General features: G+C 41.7%; 1 protein-coding gene across 3 annotated transcripts in view; it reads left to right on the top strand.

The window, feature by feature from the left end:
• The first annotated feature begins 13,335 nt into the window (after positions 1 to 13,335).
• Positions 13,336 to 21,933, top strand: part of pappaa (pregnancy-associated plasma protein A, pappalysin 1a) — a 95,301-nt gene continuing 86,703 nt past the window's right edge. For all 3 annotated transcript variants that reach the window (XM_053864457.1, XM_053864450.1, XM_053864440.1), the window contains exon 1: positions 13,336 to 14,321. In XM_053864457.1, the coding sequence (XP_053720432.1) occupies positions 13,931 to 14,321 (391 nt within the window). In that variant the 5' untranslated portion in view covers positions 13,336 to 13,930. The remainder of the gene's footprint in view (positions 14,322 to 21,933) is intronic.

Here is a 21,933-nt window from a genome sequence, read left to right as displayed (position 1 = left end):
AACCCAAGCGGCTTGTGCTTTCCAAATTCCGTGTGTGACTGAAACTCAGTTTCACATAGTATGGCTCATTTGGTGTAGGATTATTAACTCTGTTGACTTCACCTTCTCGGTCTCCTCCACCGACAACCAATGGTCAATCTCTCCTCTGCTGTGTGACTAACAATATCGGCATCTAAATAACACATTCCTTATTAACAGTTCAAACCATAGTTTTATGTGCTCCAGCTGTCTATGAACTTTTATTGATGACACTCTTTATGTTTTTGACTCTCACTCAGTGTTGGCAATTCAATAAAAAATTTGAATGTGATTTATTTATTTTTCTCTTGACAGCCTGCACTTTAGATGAATATCTATTTTTTTCTCACCCACAAGTGGTTTAAAATCCATTTTATTTTTGTGCCACTTCAAATGATAAAGAGGTGGCAGACTTTGCGTGGTTTGGTATTTTGTGATTGTAGCCATTAGCGCAGAGATGTTATCTAAGTAAATGCAACGCAGTTTCTGGCTTTAACTTTCTATGAGGTCTCATTGCCAAATCTCCTGACTTCATACTGTACAAACTACTTGCTGCACTGTAAGCTATTTCTTTCCTTTCTTTTTGAATTGCTGTAACTTCATTAATAAAATTTCTCAATCTATAATACATGTTTCTGCATTCATTGAACTTTGAACTAAGCATTGTGTCATTCTGAATGCGATTCTTCATTTGAAAAGATGCAAAGGAACAATGAACTGCATGCCTCATACTGCATGAAATTGCAAGTCTGCATTGGTCGCTTCAATTCAAAAGTGGATCAAGGATGGAAAGGTGGTGCACAGCTGCGGGTTCATGGCCGGCCAAGTTTCCTGGAAGTGACCCGTGTGATCTGATCTAGCCGATGACTCATATTGTTGATAACGCTGGTCCTGATAGAAAGGTGTTAGAAAACACAATGAATCACAGGTGGAGGCTGCGTCGCCGCTGACCGGGCAGGGTGGCCACGCTGACCCCTGTCCCAAGTGCCAACAATGGCGGTGTTGTTTAAAGGGACACATGAGTCATCAGACCTCACTATCGCTTGTGGTTTCCGAAGTTTTAAACTGGAAATTCTCTTTGGAAATGTATTTTATCTTGGTTCAAAACCTTAATCCAATTCTGGGAGTGAAATATCAGCAGTGATTTTTTTTTTTTCTTTAGTTATCTTAGGATTCATGAGGAATGCGGTGGGAACATTGTTAGTCAGTCTGGTACATTTTGATGTATTGGTTTGTTGTGCACTAACAGAGCTACATATACTGTATATATATATATATATTTATATATATATATATATATATGTATATATATATATATATATATATATTGGAGAAACTTGGCGTTTACTTTCTGAACAAAACCTGGTTTTCACTGGATTTCTGATGCATTAAGTTCAGCAGATTCTTTTGTTCCATACAATGTTTTTTTGTTGTTGTTTTTCTCAAAAGTGAGTCTCGATTACTCTACCCAACTTCTGAGAGCTTATGCTTTTGTCTACATGGTGAAACCTCACCTGTTTACAATAGATGGAACTCATTCATCACTTCTTTGAATCAGAACGGACTTTGGCAGTGACGTGCACACACACAGGAGATCAAAGATCTTGAGCAACGGTTTCTGGTTGGACACCAAATGGCTCTGATTTTTTTTGAAATGCGTCATCAAGATTTCTTTCAAGATTGTTGACTTTGCTGAAACTACCTTACGCAGCAATCTTTGAAGAACACCATCCGATAAAAAGTGTCCTGGTTTTCCACATGAGGTGGTTTCTTTGTTTCCAGTGCAAAAATGATTCCTGAAAATGCACCTGCTAGTTGGGGCCAAAGTTGTTCTGGACAGTTTGCCAGTCCATCAAAGAGCACTCAGAGACACAACTCACCTTTTAGCATCTTACTCAGATTTAAAAGACTTTTTTTTTCTTAATCTTGAGACAATGCCACACTGATAAATGATGCGTGTGGGATTGTGAATGTCAACTGACGTAAACCTTTCTCCTCGTGGCTCCTGTAATTTAGTTTATATGCGCATGTAGAATGTGGTGCCATCTTCACTCCCCCCGTTGACACAGTTCAACTATCTTTTCATCTGGAGTTTGTGTGGTTTCTGTTCTTAGAGCCTAATGGTGTAACTGCCTCTCTGTGGTCATCGCTGTCACAGTCAATTCATGCCATAAGAGCGCCTGCACTGCCTAAAAGTGTGTGTGTGTGTGTGTGCATGCACGTGTATTCATATTCTTGTTTGGACCAATATTTGACAAGACACTGATCTTATGAGGACATTTTGGTCCGCTTAGAGTTTTGAGGGTGAAAACGTCAAAATAACTGGGTCACTATAATGGGGTTTAAGTGGGGCTATGAGTCCTGGTTAAGGTGAGCCATGTGTTTTGGATGGTTTGGTTTAGGTTGACATGCTGGGGAAAGCATGAAAGTCAATGAGATACCTAATTTTGAGGGTTAAAACTACACTATCTGGTTTATTATAATTTGGTTTTAGTTTGTTTAAGCGTTAAGGTTCAGTTCAGCCATTTGTTTTAGATGGTTAGGTTTAGGGTGAGAAGCTGGGGAAAGGGTTATATCAATGTTAATGACAGTCCTCACTAAGATTGGAAGACAAATGTGTGCGCGCACAGTTGTTTCATCTACACCTTGTGTAATACACAGTTTTTCCCTCTGTCTTTAAAATAGACATTGACTGTCAAGCCATTCAAATTTCCTTTTGGAATTGAATATTTTTGGAACTTCATGTGTTGGTGTCATCTTTGTCTTCTTCACTGTGATGGTCTCTCTTTATTCACGTTCTGCTTTTTTGGACTTGCTCTTCTTTGGACTTTGGTGAGGACATCTCGTCATGTAGGCACCGATAAAACCTAGTCATGAAAGAGAAGCGTTTCTCATATGCTATGATTCAGATGCAACTATTCATTTCCCAAGTTGATGTGGACACTAAGCTGCAGTTTGGGAACGTGTAGTCCAAGTTTCCAACTCAGCAGTCAGCCCTAGTGTGTCCGCTCTGTTCTTGTTATTGCGGTAACATCCCACTTAAAGTTTTGAGCAATGACTTGTAATGAGTAATAAACCTTCATTAAGTCATTTGCAGCTACTTATACTCAGTGTTCCGGAGCGAAGAGGGTCACACATCTAACCTTGCTGCATCGCACGAAGTCCAGGCTTCCAGGCCTGCGGACTGCTTAAAATGAATTATTGACCTTCACCTTTTTGGACTTCAGAGAGTAGAGTTCAATGGACTCTAGACACTTAGAATGTGGTCGTAGTTTTACGCCAAACATTTACCCATGATTGACATTTACCCTGAAGATTGTCTTGATATTTACCCTGAAGATTCTCTTCCCAATTGCTACCCATTTTTGGTGAAAATGTCATCTTTAAATTTGCTTCAGGCCTCCTTGGGATCTGTCATTTAGAAGCGACGATTGTTGCCGGGAAAGAGTGGTCTGGTTTTCCTGAATGTTTTGGTGATGCAGCAGCGGATGAATAAAGATGACATGCAGTATTTTTCAGTTTAAAGAGTTTAAGAACAAGGAGCTGCTGTCACAGTTCCTCCATGAGCGAGCGGGCTGCCCTGCTAGGAACCTGATGTGGCAACACTGCTAAGATTAAAGACACAAAAAAAAGAAGACTCACACAAACATAATGGCCACTGACATTCACATCACAATTTTGGTCTCATAGAGAGATTTTTCAAACACAACCGACAAAAATGTAAAAACTAGGACCCTCCTCAGCGGGTACAAATACAACGGAATGTTTTCCGGAAAGTTGCTCTCCAGGAGCCTTTGAATGATCAGCTCTATCTCTCACAGGTCTAGGATAGGCCTATTCGCTTTGCAACTTACTCTTACCTGCATAGAATAGCTTTTAGTTTCCCCACATTCCAAGAAGAAAACTCTAATGATCCACATCATATTCTCATTTTCCTGCCTGAAAATTTCCAGAAATCCACCAAGATTTAATTGCTCGACTCGCGGAAAGCGTGACTTGAGGACAAAAAGCTTGTCACTTCTGGTGCTTTGATGCTCCAACCTGGTCCTGCAGAAAACCACTGTGCTTTGTGTTTTTATGGACAAGCGTCACTGCAACTGTATTTCAAGTAGGCCGCCCGCCTAATGAGCCTTTTAAACATCTCCATATGGGTGTGCTCTAACGTCTAGACGAAGCTGGCCCTGTAATGGTGGCGCGCTGCTCGTGTGCTGACTTCGCCATCCTCCGCATCCCTACACGCATAACTCTTTCCCACCAGCGGCAGAGTTACGGTGAGGGCAAACCTGGGTTGCAGTTTAGAGACCCATTATGGATTATTACTTACCACATGACCCGCAACTGTGGCCAAAACCCCGGACGTGCAGATGACGTGGAGCGTTTTGTGCATGTGAATTTACATATGCAGGCGATTAAGTGAGAGCGTACGTGAGTTCTGACTTGCTCGGGACATTCAAGTCCAATTTGTAGTTTTGGCGTTGGGAAATGTTTGATGCTCGCATTTCCTCTAATGTTCACATGTAACTTCATGTACTTCAGGGGCGAAGTAGGGTGACAGGCTTCTCCTCTTCCTCCACTTGTGGAGAGGAAAACCAGTGAGGCCCAGGCTTCCACCAGCTCTTTTTTCCCCCAAGTTCAACTCAAAGAGAGTCTCTCCAGTCTGTACTGGATCTGCTCCAGGGCCTCCTCCCAGTTGATCATGCAAGAATGCCTCAGTACCAGAGTACAGTGAATGAATGACTTGTGAATACGAGAGGACACTATAGAAAGGGTTCACCATAGCAGATGGGAGGCTTGCAGCACTGCGACGGTGCGAGGTTGGAGACATGGATGCCAGCAAAGTGACCTCATGGCCGTTTTTAGACCTGGTTTTGGTCCTGCTTCCACCCGTCACTATGCCAGGTGTCAGATCATTGGCCATATCAATAAGGGTTCAAGGTTTCACAATCATATTTACAACCCAACTTACGCACGCCATAATATCGTTGTGGTTTGTGTTTTCTCCTTTGGGTTGCTGTGTGGAACTTTGAGAAATGTTTTCTTTTAGATAACCAGGAAGATTAGAGGGGATAAAAACATGTCTCGTCCCCACTTTTTTTTTTCGTGATCGGAAGCCCTGCTTTGAAACTTGGCAGTCCCCCTTTGGGATGAGTGTTTTCTACCTTTTCTTGTGCAGTGAGTGTGTCCTCTCCTTTCTCTTTAGGTGACCCCACTTGAAGTCATGGGGTCATACTGAGCCCACCTGAGCACAGAGGCTGTTCTGAGATGCGGTTGGAAGCTTCTTCATCCCATTGAAAATAGACTAGACTCTTTCGAAGAAGAGTCTCTGCTGGAGAAGAATAGCAGGTATGTACAACCAGGAGGAGACCCAGCTAGAATGAAAAACTATTGGTTGAGACCCTGGAGAAGCAACTCTGGGGTCTGATTCTACCTGAGCTCTATCTATTCATGTATAGATCTCTGCCATAAAATCTCTATGTGGACGCACTTTTGCTGCTATGATAGGCCTACAGTAAACTGTGGTAACATTTTTCAATGTGAATCCTGTTCAGATGTTTGGCTCACTGCTCCATCAGGGGGCGCCAGGTTCCCATAAAATAATAATCACTACCTGTTATGTTGGCTCCCACCCAGTCAGTTGCGTGTCTGCCACAAAGGCTACTGCCATTCATTTAAATCACAGGTCTTGTATTCTGGTGTCTCCCGGAGCATCTAGAGACCAGGCTGTGAGCTTGTGAAATAAACCACACAAGCACTTTTCAGGGTCTTGTGACTGCTGCTACTTGTGTGTGACCCATCCTTAATTCAAATCATTAGCAGAATTGTTGCCTCGTGTCTGACTGGCTCCGCAGTTTTAAGTGCTTTAGATGACGTAATGACACATGTATTATATGCCTCCTCATAAAACCTGTTTTTTTTTTTATTGCCACGTTGTTAAACTCTGACCATGTAGTGACTTTTTTTGATCATTCATTTTCAAGCACTTATCTGTTACCAGGTCTAGAGGGTTTCAGCAGTTGTCGGCTGTTGCTTCACCAAGGGCCACAGTTGTTCTGGAGGTAGTGATGCTGTTCCTTGTCTTGGCTCTCACTTCCTCTGTGGAGCAGGCCACAGCTTCACAGTCAATGCTGGGTTCATTTGTGAAAGGGCGAGCAGCTGCTCTACTCTGAGTCTCAGATGCCATCGTAAGAGACCTGCTGTGCTTTGGCCTCTTTTTTTGCTTGATCAGAGTTTATTGGTGTAAGTTAGCACTTTACGAGCTCTTCAGGGATGAGGATTAGCAGCTCGTAATTTGAGAAACTTGTTCTTATGTGGAAAAAAAATAAAGTAAAACACAAAAGTAAATAGGAGTTTTTATTGTCAGTAACAATATTTCACTTGTGACAAAAATTCTTAGTGTTGTTACATCACGCTGCAGTTGCTTGTATCTCATTTTTACGCTTTCTTTAAGTTTTGTTTTCTGTCAGTAGACATACATTATACATGTTTTGAATATATATATATATATATATATATATATATATATATATATATATATATATAGTGAGAGAGAGAGAGAGAGAGAGAGAGAATTGTGGTTAATTAATCTAAAATAACCGCAGATTAATGGTATAAGAATATTTGCCACAAGAAGCCACATTTTTCAATTTGAATGAATTTGGTATATTAGTGAAACTAATGATGGACCCATACATACATTTAACAACAAAATATTGTTTATTTTGCATCAGTTTTACAATAGCACAATAAATCACGATGGTGGCTATATTCAAGTTTTTATATCACATTATTTAAACTAAAGCTCTTTTAATGTCTTTAAAATATTTGTATAAGAATTTCAATGTTATAAGAATTTCAAGTACATTCAGAGTAGTGGAAACCCTGGCCATTGTGTAGGGAAAACCATCCCTGAACAAAAGCAAACAGATGCTTTTGTTTGCTTTTGTTCAGGGATGATTCCTCCATGTTTGTTGTTGTTGTTCTCATCCTCGCTGCCACGTGTCTTGTGCATCAGTGTGATCAGTGGACCAGGAACTCCTGCACTTACAAAGGTTCCCTGTTGTCTGGAGAGCAAACTGTTCAATTAAATTACATTAAATTATTATTTTTTGTCACAGCTTTAAGAAAACTGCAATAGTTTTTTTTTTTTTTTTTTGGTTGTGAGCTAGGTCATTGTTTTGTTTTCAGTCTTCCAGTTCTCGAGCAGCTTAAGAGGACATTTGTGGAGCGTTGAAGGACGAAAAGTGGTGGGAGGATGGTTGTTGATTGAGAAAGCAGCGGCTTTAACTCTGTGATTTGATACAAATACAGAGGACATTCTTACACCATGGATTTTATATCTCATTTGTGTATTGTCAAATTGGTTTAGAGCACATGTGAAGTGTTGCTACTCTTGGACTTGTCAAAATTGAACACGTAGAACTATTTTCAAAAAACTAAAAACTGCACCTAATACCACAGACAATTCCGTCTTTTTAACATTGCAATAAACACTTTAATGATCTGACCCGTTTTGATTAAGAATGGCTCTTTTTATGCTTGGTTTATTGGCCAGAGGGCCCTGTCCATAACCTTAAACAAAGCTTTTTGTTACTGAAGTTTTATTTTCTGAATATTCAACTGGACCTTCATAGCCATAGCACAAAGACAATACAAAAAATTAAAAAATGCAGACTCGTGTCAGAATCTGCTCCACACGTTAACTGCTGACTTTCTTGGAAACTGTGGACTTCTATATCACTGTTATGCAACCAAATGAGGTGCCGTGAGATCGAGTGTATAGAAACATAAACAGGCAAAATGTACACTTTGCACTCTTACTTTCCATAAACGTGGCATTTCTGGATCTACTGAAGGTTAGCAGAAGAGCCAAGATGGTTGAAGTTTGAGGACTTCAAGTGAAGTATAAACAGAATTATAGCCAACAATGCCATTTGGTGTTGTCCAGTGACATGCCACTAAAACACATTCATCCACCCATACAACAAGCCCATGGTTTGCAGCAGAGTGGCTTACAGCTATCTATATAGACGTGCATGTGAATCTAAAAGTCTTCTGCTCTAGATATGTCTTGGTGTTGTCAGAACAGGTAATCTGACCACGGACTAATGTTCCACCACTGTATATTACATTTTTCACTCACTGATAAAAGGTCTAAGACCTTTTTTTTAAATCTGTTTATGATATTTTCCTGATAAAATTTGCGATCTTTTGGAAGTCCCTCTCACGTTGCTTTAAAAAGAACTCTACTCCGCCATAGTTCCATAGCCAAAATACCTGCATCCACTCATACATCATCACTGTTTACTAACTCTGAACAGGTCTATTAGAGCCACATTTTTTTCTCTAAAACAGGTAGGTTTATCTAATGCTAAACAATTGCGGCTGCCCCGACGATGCTGCCTTCATTTATAAGTAAATCTATTTGTATGAACTCATGGATCAAAGACACGGGACATGTACGAGACAGAAGAGAGATTCACAAGAATAGAGGCGAAGGCAAGAGTGAAGAATATGACAAAATTATCTTCGATTAATATCATACACCATGAAGTGAGAAAGAAACAAGTGGCAAATAAACTAACAAAAGTAACAAAATTTAAAGGCAGCTGCTTGCAAAACGGGAGAAAAAGAATGGAGTTCCAACAGACAGAAATCTACCAAACACATCGACCTTTTAAAAGGTGATGAGAAACAGCTGGAGAAACGAAACAAAATGAAACGCAAAGGGAATAATACTGAAGTGAAACCACGACAGCAGAAAAGGAAAAAGTAACTGAGGCTTTATCGCATTTAAAACTATCATGAAACATAATTCAGAAGTCATATCAGCGGCGGATCTGGAACAAGTTATGAAGATATCAACAGTGAAATAACATTCATCCCCAGGATTCTTCACTACAGCACTGCACCATTTCCCCCTCTTTCTACCAAACAAGCAGAGAGCAAAAACAACACTGGTGTAGCTCGGTGCCAGTGTCCAGCTGAACTTGCTGCCCCTTCCACACTAAGCGCATATAAATGACAGCTGTCAGAAGCATTAGCAAAGATTAAACCCGATTTATGGGAATATATATGTATACGTTTCCCATAATCTTTGCCTTTCGTTAAGAAGAGACAAACAACACCTCTGTCATAATCACAGTTTTTAGCAGTAATTGTCTTTACTATTATCGTTTTTGTCTTTCGGATGGGAACGTTCGGCTTTTCTTGGAATCACTCAGTATTTGAGCTGGTCCCAGTTTGAAGGTGGGATTATACTTGCGAGGGCTTTAATGGGTGTCCTGTAACGGCATTATAGTCACAAAGAATTACCCTCACATCACCACAAACATCCACTTGTCATTTTTTAAAGACTTTCTCTTTATTTTTATTTTTTTTTACATAATATCATTCACTTCCTGATCTTTTTAGAGTTCTGTTAATCTGCGTTATTCTGCAGTTAGTGAATATTGTTGACAGCGGAGGGTGTATCACTTTGCCGCGGATCATCTACAAACAAAACCCGGCGAAAGCGTTTTAGAACAGTCACAGATTAAGCCCGGTGCATTAATGGATTATACCACAATGTTTTTTCCTTTTTTTTTTTTTTTATCTCGTACTGGCCCGCGGTCTCTCGGATGACTTGGTGGGATTACTACTTTTCTGCAAACAGCAAGCAGCAGTCTTTGTGGTGTTGATGCCTTCAACAACATGTGCAGAAATATTGATCAATCTTATTTGTCCGTCAAAAATGAAGGTGAACCAGAGTTACGTTTCATTTAGTCAAGGGTTTGCTACCGCTGACCTCTGACCCTGATCTTAACCCGATAACCTCGTGTGCACAGCATGGCGGATCCTGATATTGCAGAGATGCACTGCGTCTGTTACATGAACCTTCAAGGGTCATGAAGGGTTAAGGTAGGATGTTGGTTTCCTGGAACGTCAAATCCGGGAATGGCTGGGAATCAGCTTGCTGTGACAGTAAAAGAGGGGTGGACAGTCCAGCCACGGATGCAGATTGACTCACTGCGTTTTTCCTCAACTGTCCAAGTCAATTACTTTGCTTCATGACTTCCTGATCACTATATTCATCTGTAAGTGCAGTCAGTGACCACGGTTAGATGTAGAGAGTAGCGTGACTCAGGTAATAGCTTTATTAAACCGCAGACTCCGATTGGTTGTCATGGTTTACATGCTGCGGAGAAAGAACCGAATATTGAGCAATGTCACCTCCAAGACGAGAGGTGGCGCTGTGAGCTCTTCAGTCCCTCCAGCTCAACTGTGAAAAGAGCCAGAACATGTGGCATGGAGACATAGTCGGACCGATATATTGGACTTCAGGTACACAGCGATTGTGCTGACAGATTCACTTGTTTATGAAAAAATAATGATGCACAAACAGGAATTCTGCGAGTGAAAGGAATATATCAGTGCGACAAAAAATACCAGGACAAACTGGGCCCACATCCAAGAACTTGGATACATATATTCACAGAATTGATCTGCATGAGGTGAACTACCCTGTAAACGGCAAATGAATGAGTGCTGGTGGTCGGCTCTGCCTTCGATTGATGCTGCCTTTGATACAGCACGACACATGCTTTGGAGGAATTTCTCATGAAAACGAAACGAAAAAAAAATCTTTCTTTGAGTGAAGAGAGATGTTCAACTTTCGCCAGTTTGTTGCCGTGATCTGCACGTGCTAACTCCGTTACTATGTGAAGCATCAGGACTCCTCCTCAACCTCCTTCCTCCTCAAACCTTCACATGGAGTGAAAATTGCCTCCCAACACTTCTTATGAAGACTTGGAAAGAATGTTGTTTGGTTGGAGAGCTGCTGTAGAACTCATGAGCAGACAGTCCTGCCATCTTCTTTTCACTATGTGTGTGTGTAATGCTGCGATCACTGCAAGGTGGTGCTTGTTGTGTCCTGAAATGTCTGTTTGATTATTTTATTCAATAAAAATAAAATGCGTATTTCCGTCGATCTTACATCATTTGAATTTCTCTTATAGTTGAGACAACCAGGATTTACAGAAGTGCCAGTTGAGGTCAATTTTCAGCAACAAATGGCATCAGAAGAAAATGCTAAATAATGACAATAAAAAAAAGAACATTTTCGATAAGCCAGTAAATATTTCCAAAGCGTTACTAAAAAAAAAAAAAAAAAAAAAAAAAAAATCCAATCTCTGGTAATACTCCTAATAATAATATGAATACAATATTAAGAATAATAAAATACATTTTCAAAAACCCTCTCACGCCAAATGAGAAATGAACTCTCTTTGTTGCCACTCAACCACAATTAAGTGAAGAATGTGTTTACAACGTGCCGTGTGGCTGTTTGGAGCTTCCATCTTTTCACCCTCCATGTGAAACTCTCTTCCCGCTTTCTTCCCACTTTCATGGGTCGCCACGTCTCCATATGTCTTCCCCCCTTTTCTCGAGGCACAAAAGGAAATATGCGACCCAAAGTCACAACAGCATATGAAAAGAGAGAGCAAATATTTAATGTTTGTTCCCACTTCCCTTTATGGCAGGTGGTGAGTTCTATCTAAACACACACAACAAACAACGCGGGAGAACAGAGGAAACATTCCACATTACCGTCTCTATGGAGAAATGTAAAGACGCTCAGGGGTTCAGTGTCGGGACGCAGAGAACATTAGATTAAATGTTTTATTCCAGTCGGAAGCAGGGAAATCCAAAAGCGCTGCGAAGGGAGAATGTGACTCTGAAACAAACATCAGTCTGTTGGGGCACGTCTGTAAACAGCAGGAGAAGTGAGTCAACCCCAGAAATGATAAATCACTTCAAATGCCATTCTCGAAAAGCATTTTTAGAAACGTGCTAAAGTGAACCAAGATCGGAGTCGTGTCAGCTGAACACAAGTGCACTTATAGCAACTGTGCGGTTCCAAAGAGTGAATGACGAATGACCTGGGCTCAGCCATGATGTCTCTGACTGAAAGCTTTCTTCGATTCAGCCAAGCTTTAATGTGAGACGTGACTTTGGTGGTGTCATTTTTGGGTAGGTTTGATATGGAGCAAAGCTTCCGCTGAGGACAAGATCGAAGCGCAACAAACAGTAGTTAGAGCCCTTGCTTCTGTTTATGTTGAATCAAAATGTAATGTCACAGACCTTTGGGCAGTGCCTGAATGAACAGGAGCGTGGATGCTTGGTGGTTAAAACTGTCTTTCTCCACAGCTCCTCCGTCATCCAGGAGTGACTCAAAGTAGACTCACTGCTCCTCCTCACTGAAAAGAAGCCGGTTGTAGTTTTTCAGGATTTCTCCTGAGGAGGCCCTGTGGCAGACCCATGACACGGTGGAGAGACTATGTCTCTCGGTTGGCCTGGGGACGCGTTGGTATTCCCCTGGATCTGGAGGAGGTTTCTAGGGAGAGGAAGAGCTGGGACACTTTGCTTCAGCAACTTTACCCCTGGGGCCTTGACTTTGAGCTGGCAGTTGTTTTTTTCACATGGATAATTAACATGATACAATTTTTGATCAGATATTGGCACATAGTATTTTTTCCTTAATTAAGAAAACCTAAAACACGTTTATTTTTATTTAGAAAATTAATAATTTTCAGTCTGCATTCAGTGTACAGTAAAGTCTCCAGCATTACATGACATGGTTATCTGACATACGTTAGTCATTGTATCGTCATTATAAAAAGTTCAGTTATTACTCCTTTTGATTTATTCCTATTCCAAACTGCAAAAAGCAAAACTTGGCAAATGCGCCAGTCTCCAGTTAATAAACACGACACATGTGCCGCCAATAAACAAGAATATATGTTAAAAAAAACCAATATGCCTTTCAGTCATTTTGATTAAACACTCATGCATTAAAAAAAAGTATATATATATATATATATATATAAATAATAATAAAATATTTTTCTCATATCTATACAGTTTTTTTTCAGTTCTGTTTAGACTTTTTTTTTCATGTTTAAACGATTCATCTGAAATTAATAAATTAAATGAAGAAAAAGAGCGTTTTTAAAGGTAGTTTCCAGTCAGTTTATTTTTTGTTCGTGGCTGAGACCGACTGCGCGACAGAGCCGGCGCTTGCTCTGGAGTGAAGCAGCCTCCTCCCCGGTTACTGATTCTGTGCTGTCTTTGGTCCACTAGAGGGTCTTGCTGTGCAGCCTCCACTCTCCATCCTATCGCAGCCTCTGAGGAGAATCAATGAGAGTTGCCTACCTACCTGTGTGACTTCCCACTTTGGAAAAAAAAAAAAAAAAAAAAAGGAAAAAAAACACACACGCGCGCGCGCGCACACACACACTCTCTCTCAGCCCCGGAACATTTGAAACATGAGTTGTTCTTTAAAACACTTAGGACAGAAACTGGCTCCAAAGCGGACGACCAGCCACGACTCCTTCAAGTGCTCCAGGCAGTCAATGAGGACCTCGCCGCTCGCCGCGCTCTGCGCCTCTCCTCATCCTCTCCAGCCATCTCTCCCTCAACTTTTCCACTGAGACTCTGAGGAACTTTGGATAACCTTCTTTTTTTGCACTCGCAGCTGCCCCTCTCTCTACAAACATGAGAGGTCGGTCTGTTGTCACTTTCCTCTGGAATTTAATTTGTGAAATGTCTTGCGGATAGGAGAGAGACCCCACGAAGACAGAGGCGGACAACTGTGGATTTGAGAGAGTTAAATGGGACCGAGGGGGGCACCGAGCGGACCCCCCTCTTAATTAATGACTTATTCGTCATCTGTAATTGGGAGCAATTGAACAGTGGGACATGCATGAATCCAATATTCCCGTGTTCCCTGGATGTCTCCACAGTAGTTTTGCTTAAAGAGAGGGGGGTCGTGGCTTATCAAGAGAGAAAGCTTTATGTCTTTTTTTGAGACACTTTCAACGCTTTCGGCCGTAAAACTATTATTCCTCCCGGCTTTTTTTGTATTTTGAACAAAATGAAACTTTGGGCATCTCCCTGGGTGTTTTGCCTGCTGGTCCTCATCCTGTGTTTTGGATCAGAGTGTGGGACAGTCTGGAAACAGGCGAGATCCAAGAGGGAGTTGGTGCGCATCCGGGAGGCGAGAGCCACCGTCCCGGGGGCTTGTGCCACTCGGCTGCCCCGGGGCAAGCGCTCCCTGCCCGGCTTGGAGCGACGGGGACTCCGCCAGCACCGGCGCTCCTCGCACGCGGAAGAGAGCTCTCCGGAGCGGGGCCGAGCCGTGTACTTCACCGGGAGAGGGGACCAGCTCCGGCTCAAACCGGGCGTGGAGATACCCAGAGGAAATTTCACCCTGGAGATGTGGATAAAACCCGAGGGCGGTCAGCGATCGCCCACCGTCATCGCAGGTATGTGCGCATCTTTTACCAGTCTGAAACATGATTTTGCGCTAACCTCCGGATGGAGACGTGAGTCGGATGCGCCTGCACCGACTGACCATCAGCTGATGTCACTGTGCGTAAATTGTCATTTCTCTGAAGCCCACTCGGCTATTTTCGAACTATGATGTAATGGTTCAAACTTTGTGAGCGAGCACGTCACGGCGGCGACGGCGGCGGCGCGGCTCGGTCCAATGTGGAGAGCTCGCGGTGGTGTCCCCCTCCTCTCGCCACGAAAATACCGTACAATGTATGAAACTGTTGCCGTTGTGTTCGGCTGAGAAGCGCGTCTCCTCACGCGACGGATCCAAAAAAAAAAAAAAAGTCAGTGCATCAGCGCGGCAGTCATGCGTAAAGGAACATTTGAGAGGTGTAAAAAACTATTCTGCATCATCTGTTTTTGCACACTTGAGGTCCCTTCCTCCCCACCCCCCAACACACTCCAGATTGTTGTTTCAGTTCTGGCCGATAGGGAGCGTCGCTTACACATCTCATGGTGCCCATGAAATTAACTGAATTGAACCCATCATGTGGGTCACCCTGCGTGTTCACGTCTGCACAGAGACGTACGAGTGAGCAAAAGCAATATTCCAGTCGCTCCCTTTCATTTTGGGTTACATCAACATGCCTTTTGAATGTGTCATTGAATGTTATTTGTTCATTATTTTAGGGTAAAATAATAACAATGTCATTTAAGTTGATAAAGTGATTCAATAAAATAAACAGAACAGTAACTAGCACAACCTTTTCATTTATGTAAAAAATGCTTAGTTTGTTTAAAAACATTTAGTGAAACTGTTATTTTTTTTAATTAATCTTTGATCTAGTTTTGCAATGAAAAAAAAAAAAAAGTATTGTGTATCAAAATGTGGAGACACACTTAAACATAAAATTTAAAAAAAGTGGTGATGTTTTAACATTTATAGAAAGGATATACTTCTGATCTTTTATATTTCTTTTTAGATCAAATTCTCCACTTTTAATCAAATAAATAAAATATTAGAAATTGATTATTTGAACAAAGAAATGACCAATTCACTTATTAATATTGGTTCATATAAGTTCGCTTCATCCAGGCGTGCACTTCTCTCTTCAGTATCATCCAATAACGTCCAAAAACTGAGGCCATTCCTTACCCTTGCATCTTAAAATGCAGCCAGAATTGTGATTGTAAAATAATTTTGTTGATTAAAAACCTCAGTGGTGGAACCTCCAAAATAATCTTGTTGAGTCATGAGGGTGGAGCTGATGTTCGTTTACAGAGCAGGTCCCCCCCCCCCTTTTTTTTTTTTTCTCTTTCATTTCACAGCACGTGCACATTTAAGGCTCTGAACTGAAGTGAACCTTCTCATAACGCAGGGTGGCGTTGGGGTAGCAGGTCTTAAGTGAACCATGAGATCATATGTACGATATTTTTATGATGTATGTCTGTCTAAAACATCCTAATCCCCCCTAAAAATCCCACCACAGACTTGTTAATGTGTGTGTGTGGGTGTGAGTGTGTGATGTAGTCCTGGCCAGTTGGCAGCGACTACTTCTGCAGCCAACCTCTCAAATTGTCAGAGTGGGGGGAGCTTCGCCGCACACGTCATCCCTTCTGTGTCGAGGAAGCACCCTAAAATGCTCTCCTTTTCACCTCTATTCATCCCTCTGCTGCTGTTACGCGGCTCTCCTCACTGTAACATCACTCTCTGGATAGTGTTTCCAGGCAGCTCAAACATGATGAGCAAACAAATTCTGCAAAGCATAATCTTTTAGGTCCAATTCAGACTTAAAAATACCACTCTAGAAACACAGATCTGCAGTTGTTTTATCAGTTTGGTCCTAACTATGTGGCCTTAATTATAGTTGTTTATTGTACTGTCGCAGAAGGAGTGTCACACTTGTGATCCCTTCCACCTGACTAGGATCATGAAACATTCCCAAGCTAGAGCGTAGATGTTTCTTTCTCCACCAAATCCAGCCAGCTGCAGGTATCTTAGAGGTAGCACTGGGCTGGTGAGGCTTCATGAGACGGCGCCCTCATTTTGGCAGCCCACTAGATGGCGCTCTCTGCTCTAAAATCTCTGGCTTAGAACAGCTATTTCAATGACACCTCACATCATTTTTGAACTGAGAGCACCACCTACTGACATAGTAAAACGAAGACACTGTTTCACGAAGCCTCACCAGCTAATGACTCTTCTTTTAATATCTTGCAGATGACTCAGCTCCTCAACCTATGTTTCGGATGAGCCATCGCTGGCTTCCCTTGAGTTTGATATTGCTTTATTAGAGGCTTTTCTTTAAGTCCACCTCCTTCAAAAAAGGCTTTCTCTTCTTTACGCAGATGTTGTCTTTGTCAGCTAGTAAACTTTGTTGTGCCTTGTCTTGCAAACAATGTTCATCTTAACTGAAGGGTTTGATGTAGTCACAGTGTTTTTACCAAGCGTTGCCAGAAATCTTCTAGTCTTTGTCAAGTTTTAGTCAACTAAATATACAGCATCTACAGAGGCATAGTCGGCACTCATTGGAAATGTGCACCAGTCTCATATAGAACAGTACTGAGGTTTGACTGTCAAACATAAGCAAGGAGACTGTTGTTACATGGAACTGCTAATTTTATTTCGGTACAAAATCCAAAACGCTAATGTATAGAAAACATGTTTTGGGTACTTTTAAAAGCACAAATATAACTATTCTTTGACTAGTCAGTGTTTCCGCCTCATATAAACTTGCGTGATTCACCGTCATTGCAATGCTATCGGAATGATGTCTTTTTAAAGATGAAATCTCTCCCGATCAACGAATTAAAGCGAAGTGGAAATATTGTGGAGATGGACTTGAACGTGACAGTTTTTGCAGAAAAGTACAGAAAAAAACATAAGGACTGAAGTCTGTTGCTCGCAGAACTCAAGTTGTGCATTCCGGTTGGATATATGAAAAGACGGAACACGTGAGGACGGCTTGGATCGCATTTGGGATTTTCTTCTCATGATTAAAAACAAAAAAATTAAAAACTAGTGTTTTCACTGTCACCGATTCGGTAAATGACAAGACGTTCCCCTCTGTTTCTCTGTCACTTCCAGATTGGCTGCATTCCATTCCCTTCCGATCACCCCACCCTCATATTTTTGTCTCTTTTCAATTCGTGAACCTAAGTGTAAACAGTACTTGCTCATTGCAACTGACCTTTGTTTTGTCTTTGTTTAGTTACGTTAGCTTATGCACGTGGATAAAGAATTCAATGTCAAAACCCACAACTCACTAGCGCACAATTCCTGCAGCTAAAAAAAAAAGGCTTTGAATAACAAGGCAGCGAGCAACGTGGTTGATCCTGTCGGTCAAATCTGCTTGTTGCAAAAATGAGGTACAGTACAATGAGTGCAGAGCAACTGTGAATGGCTCTTATTCAAGCGCTGAAGTGGCAGCATTTTCCTCCTCCTCTGACTTCTACTACCCACTTAACGCTGAGCTCTGGCTCTCTATGAGATGTGGTTTATTTGCATTGCATGATTTGGCATCAAGAAGCATCAGAAGTCTGTGAATATTGTTGGTCTGGTTCTTCATTTGAAGAGTTATTGTGTTCTCTGACAGAATAGATAACCTGATCCAATGAAGTCAATCTGTGTTCTTCACTGGGAGATGTGGATCCCCATCAATGCTGCAAGGCCTGATGTCGTGAGCTAGCAAAGACAGCAGGATATCATCTGCATAAAGAAGCTACTCAGGTCACAGCGCTCACTGACACTGCTAGTACAAAACATGTTTTAAAAATGAAGATAAGCTCACAGACACACCACTCGCCTATTTGAACAAGGGAGACTTAAATACAGGCCTTAACAAAATTACCTTGCAGTGAAATTGCATGTCAAAGTTGAGCCCTGGGAGCCAAATACAACTTTCACAGTTTTTAATTTTTTTTAAATTTGAATTCTGGCAGGAGATTTTTAAAATATATATTTTATTATTTGTGAGCTCATGAGACATGTCTTTTGTTTTAGTGGCAAAGTTTGCATTTTTGGCTATGGGTATGCTAGCTAGCATTTAGCATTCACACACACATATTAGTACTCATATCATTTTTTGTTATATAACCCCGGCTTTATTTGGGTTTATCCAAAAGTGGATCAAGTGAAGATCAGGGACTGTTTCCCTTGATCTCAGCCATGTTCAGCTTTAACATAAACGGAACATATAGTCAGTTAGATGGATGGAAAGGACCAGATTCTTGCTTAGGTAGGAACTTGGCAGCCCGCTCTAGCTGTTTGTTATTTCCATGGATGTTTTTCACAGCAAAGATTTGCTCCATCATTGGGATGGTGCTTCACTTTCCAGACATTCCCGGCACTGATGCCATACTTGGCGTGCTGCTCCTTGCCCATGTGAGGCGCAATGGCTTTAAGTGGCTCTGACCTCTGGATGGGTCATCCACCAGAGACTTGGGGCTGAGCTTCTCCTTTACTACTACTGTAGCTTTTTAATGTGATAGTGAGCTTTTCTTAAGTCCAAAACAGTCTACAAGGGGTCTACATGACCAGCAAATTTCAGTGTGTCTTTACCAGTAAGATGCATGAACCTTGAGCTGGATCTGATGTTGCAAATCTGTAATTTACATTTCCATGTCAAATGTAACCTTTGTTGTTGCCAGTCTTGTGCATGTCCCCCATCACATGAGAAAAGCGCTTTCCCATGACCTGTTGGAGACAACGTGATGCAGACGTTTGCTGATCACTCTTCTGATAGCTGGTGAAGGTTACAGGTGTCATGTAGGTGTCTGAAGAGAATGTGCTGTTAGAGATGTCGCTGGCTCAAAATCTTGAGGTTGCATTTCACAAGCAGACACACTAGCTGAAGTGTGGAGCTGCAGCTGCGAGATACTCCACTATCTTGTGGTGATAACACAAAAAAACCCGCCAAAAACTAAAAGCCAAACTGTATTTTATTGCATTTTGAGAAGGGGTTCTAAATTTGAATGGAAATTTCCAGCCGTTGAGTATTGTCCAGGAGAAGTGGTTTTGTTTGACCTCTCTGTGTAAGAACAGCTTGAAAAGTAAACGCAGTCCTTATTGTTCCTGTCCTCCCTGTGTTTTATCAAGTGTGTGACAGTTTTCTTTGTAATTCCTCACTTTTTCTTCCTCCCTGACTGTTTCTTTTTCCCGGGACAAGACAAATAGTCAGATTCTCTTTGAACCCAGCAGAGCTGACTCTCCCTCCGAGCAATCTTCACACTTCAGCATTTATTTTGAAAGGGACATATTTGCCACAAAAAGCCACATTCTTCAATTTGAATGAATTTGGTATAGTACTGAATCAAATGATGGACCCATACATACATTTAAGCAACAAAATATTGTTTATTTTGCGCAATAGCGCAATAAATCACAATGGCAGCTATATTCAAGTTTTTATACAACCTTATTTAAACTAAAGCTCTTTTAATGCCTTGAAAATATTTTTACAAGTACATTCAGAGTAGTGGAAACCCTGGCCATTGTGTAGAGAAAAACATCCCTGAACAAAAGCAAACAGATGCTTTTGTTTGCTTTTGTTCAGGGATTCCTCCATGTTTGTTGTTGTTGTTATGCTGATCCTAGCTGCCACGTGTCTTGTGCATCAGTGTGATCAGTGGACCAGGAACTCCTGCACTGACAAAGGTTCCGTGTTGTCTGGAGAGCAAACTGTTCAATTAAATTACATTACATTTTTTTGTTATGTTATGTTTGTTTTTTTGTCTAAAAAAAACAAAAACATGGGTTTAAAATTTGTTTTCTGAGTTGACTGAATTACATGGATGCTGATTAGTTTATGTGCGTTTGCAGCGTCTGGAAAAGTGTTGCGCGCCAGATGAACTGAACATGGCAGAATTATGACAGCTGTTTACACTGGCAGCCCTGCGAGCATTTTAGCACACCTTTTAGCCTTGAGTGCGCTGGTTGACAGATGGAGAGCTTTTTCCTTCCAGTGTGGCGAAAAGCCTGAAAACGTCAACCGCCAAGGGTCTGACCTTGACGCTGAACTCAGACTTCACCCTTTGAACATTAGTCGGTTGGAACAGCCGCGTAATGAATGCATGAGGGAGTGTGCATCTGATTAGAAACAGATCTATGTTAGCGGGACGTCAGCGCGCCGCCCATTATCCGCCTGCTTATTCCAGACGCAGGTAGCTGAATCGATGAGGGACAAAGGCATGTGAATGTTGTGGCGGGACCCGATCGATCTGAGCTCAAATCAACTTATTATTCTCAGACCTGCTCACAAACATGTTGATGACAGGAGGTTTTTCATGCTCATATATAGGAGTTTTATATTCATTCTTTGGTTTGACACATCAAATATTTCAAACCTTTTAAGTCTGGTTTTCTAGTGTCAACAGCCTGGACTCACTTCTGCTCATTGACTTGGGAACCCTGCACCTCACGTCCTGGTGTTATAGATACAGCACCTTGACTTTGGTTTGGAGCACTATTGAATAATGTGGCGGTGAAACGATTTTGCTTTCAGAGACCTGAATGTGGCTATTTGAAGGTAGCAACCAATATAAAAGGTCACATGCGTTGGCAAGCTCATAGAGCTGTGTCAGTTTTTACCTGTACAAAAAGTGAGCTTCAACAGCTTTGGCTTTTGAGCACAGTTGTGATGCAACATGAAAAGGCAGCCAATGAGGTTTATACATGCTGTAAATGAGAAAGGATAGGTGGGACTAGGGAGGATGATGAAGACAGCCGAGGTGGAGGAGGTCGACTTGCTATGGCAGCTGCTGGTGAGATGAAGAGGAGCCAGGATGGACAAGTTTGGACTCTAACCTAATGCTACACTAAAACCAAACTCAACTTGGTGACGCCTGATGTTTACCTGCCTCGAAAAAAAAAAAAAGTAGGTCAATGTGAAGGGGGCACTTTAAGTTAGTAGGAAGTCGACATCATCTCTTCTGTTTCACTTCTTTGTCTTGATGATGAATTTTCACCGTAAAATCTGGACTGTGACTGGTTAATGCACCGCAACTTGTCACAAGATTTGTCGAGGTTCATGTGACAAATGTCGTCAGAAACGCGTTGCTAGAAACGTGCTAAGCTGCGACCCTGTTGCCCCCGAGCGTGTCACATCTCTGCTCCCATGTGCGTGACAGTTTGTAATCGCGGTTATACTCCGACTCATGTCTCTCTTGTCGGCAACACTGCAGTCAGTGTGAATGTACAGTGAGGAAATTATGGCAGGACTTTTGAGGTTGTCTTGCACCGTACCTGACTTAATACCTTTTATCATCCATTCATTCAAACACCAAGGTGAGAGGTTTTCAAGTAAAAGTATCGTGGTTTGCTGCTCAACCATAATTTCGTTGCGCTTAGATCCTGAATGTCTCTTCAAGTACTGCGACTGGACCGGAGTCCGCGGCTCTCCCTGGAGTCACCTGTGCACACACAAACCTTCGTGCTCAGATGGTCCTTGTGAGCCATGTGCAGCTTTGAAATCCTTGCCAACTATGACTGGACTCCATGAATATATGCATCAGCGTCACGAACACGCATTTGTAAACACACAAGCGCACACACACAGACCTGAACCTGTGTGCCTGCACATACGTACCTCGACAAGCACTAAA

Source organism: Synchiropus splendidus, chromosome 1 (genome assembly GCF_027744825.2).
Source record: "Synchiropus splendidus isolate RoL2022-P1 chromosome 1, RoL_Sspl_1.0, whole genome shotgun sequence".
NCBI classification, from domain to species: Eukaryota; Metazoa; Chordata; class Actinopteri; order Syngnathiformes; family Callionymidae; genus Synchiropus; species Synchiropus splendidus.
Note: the sequence above shows the minus strand (reverse complement) of the source record. Positions and strands in the feature narration are given on the sequence as shown.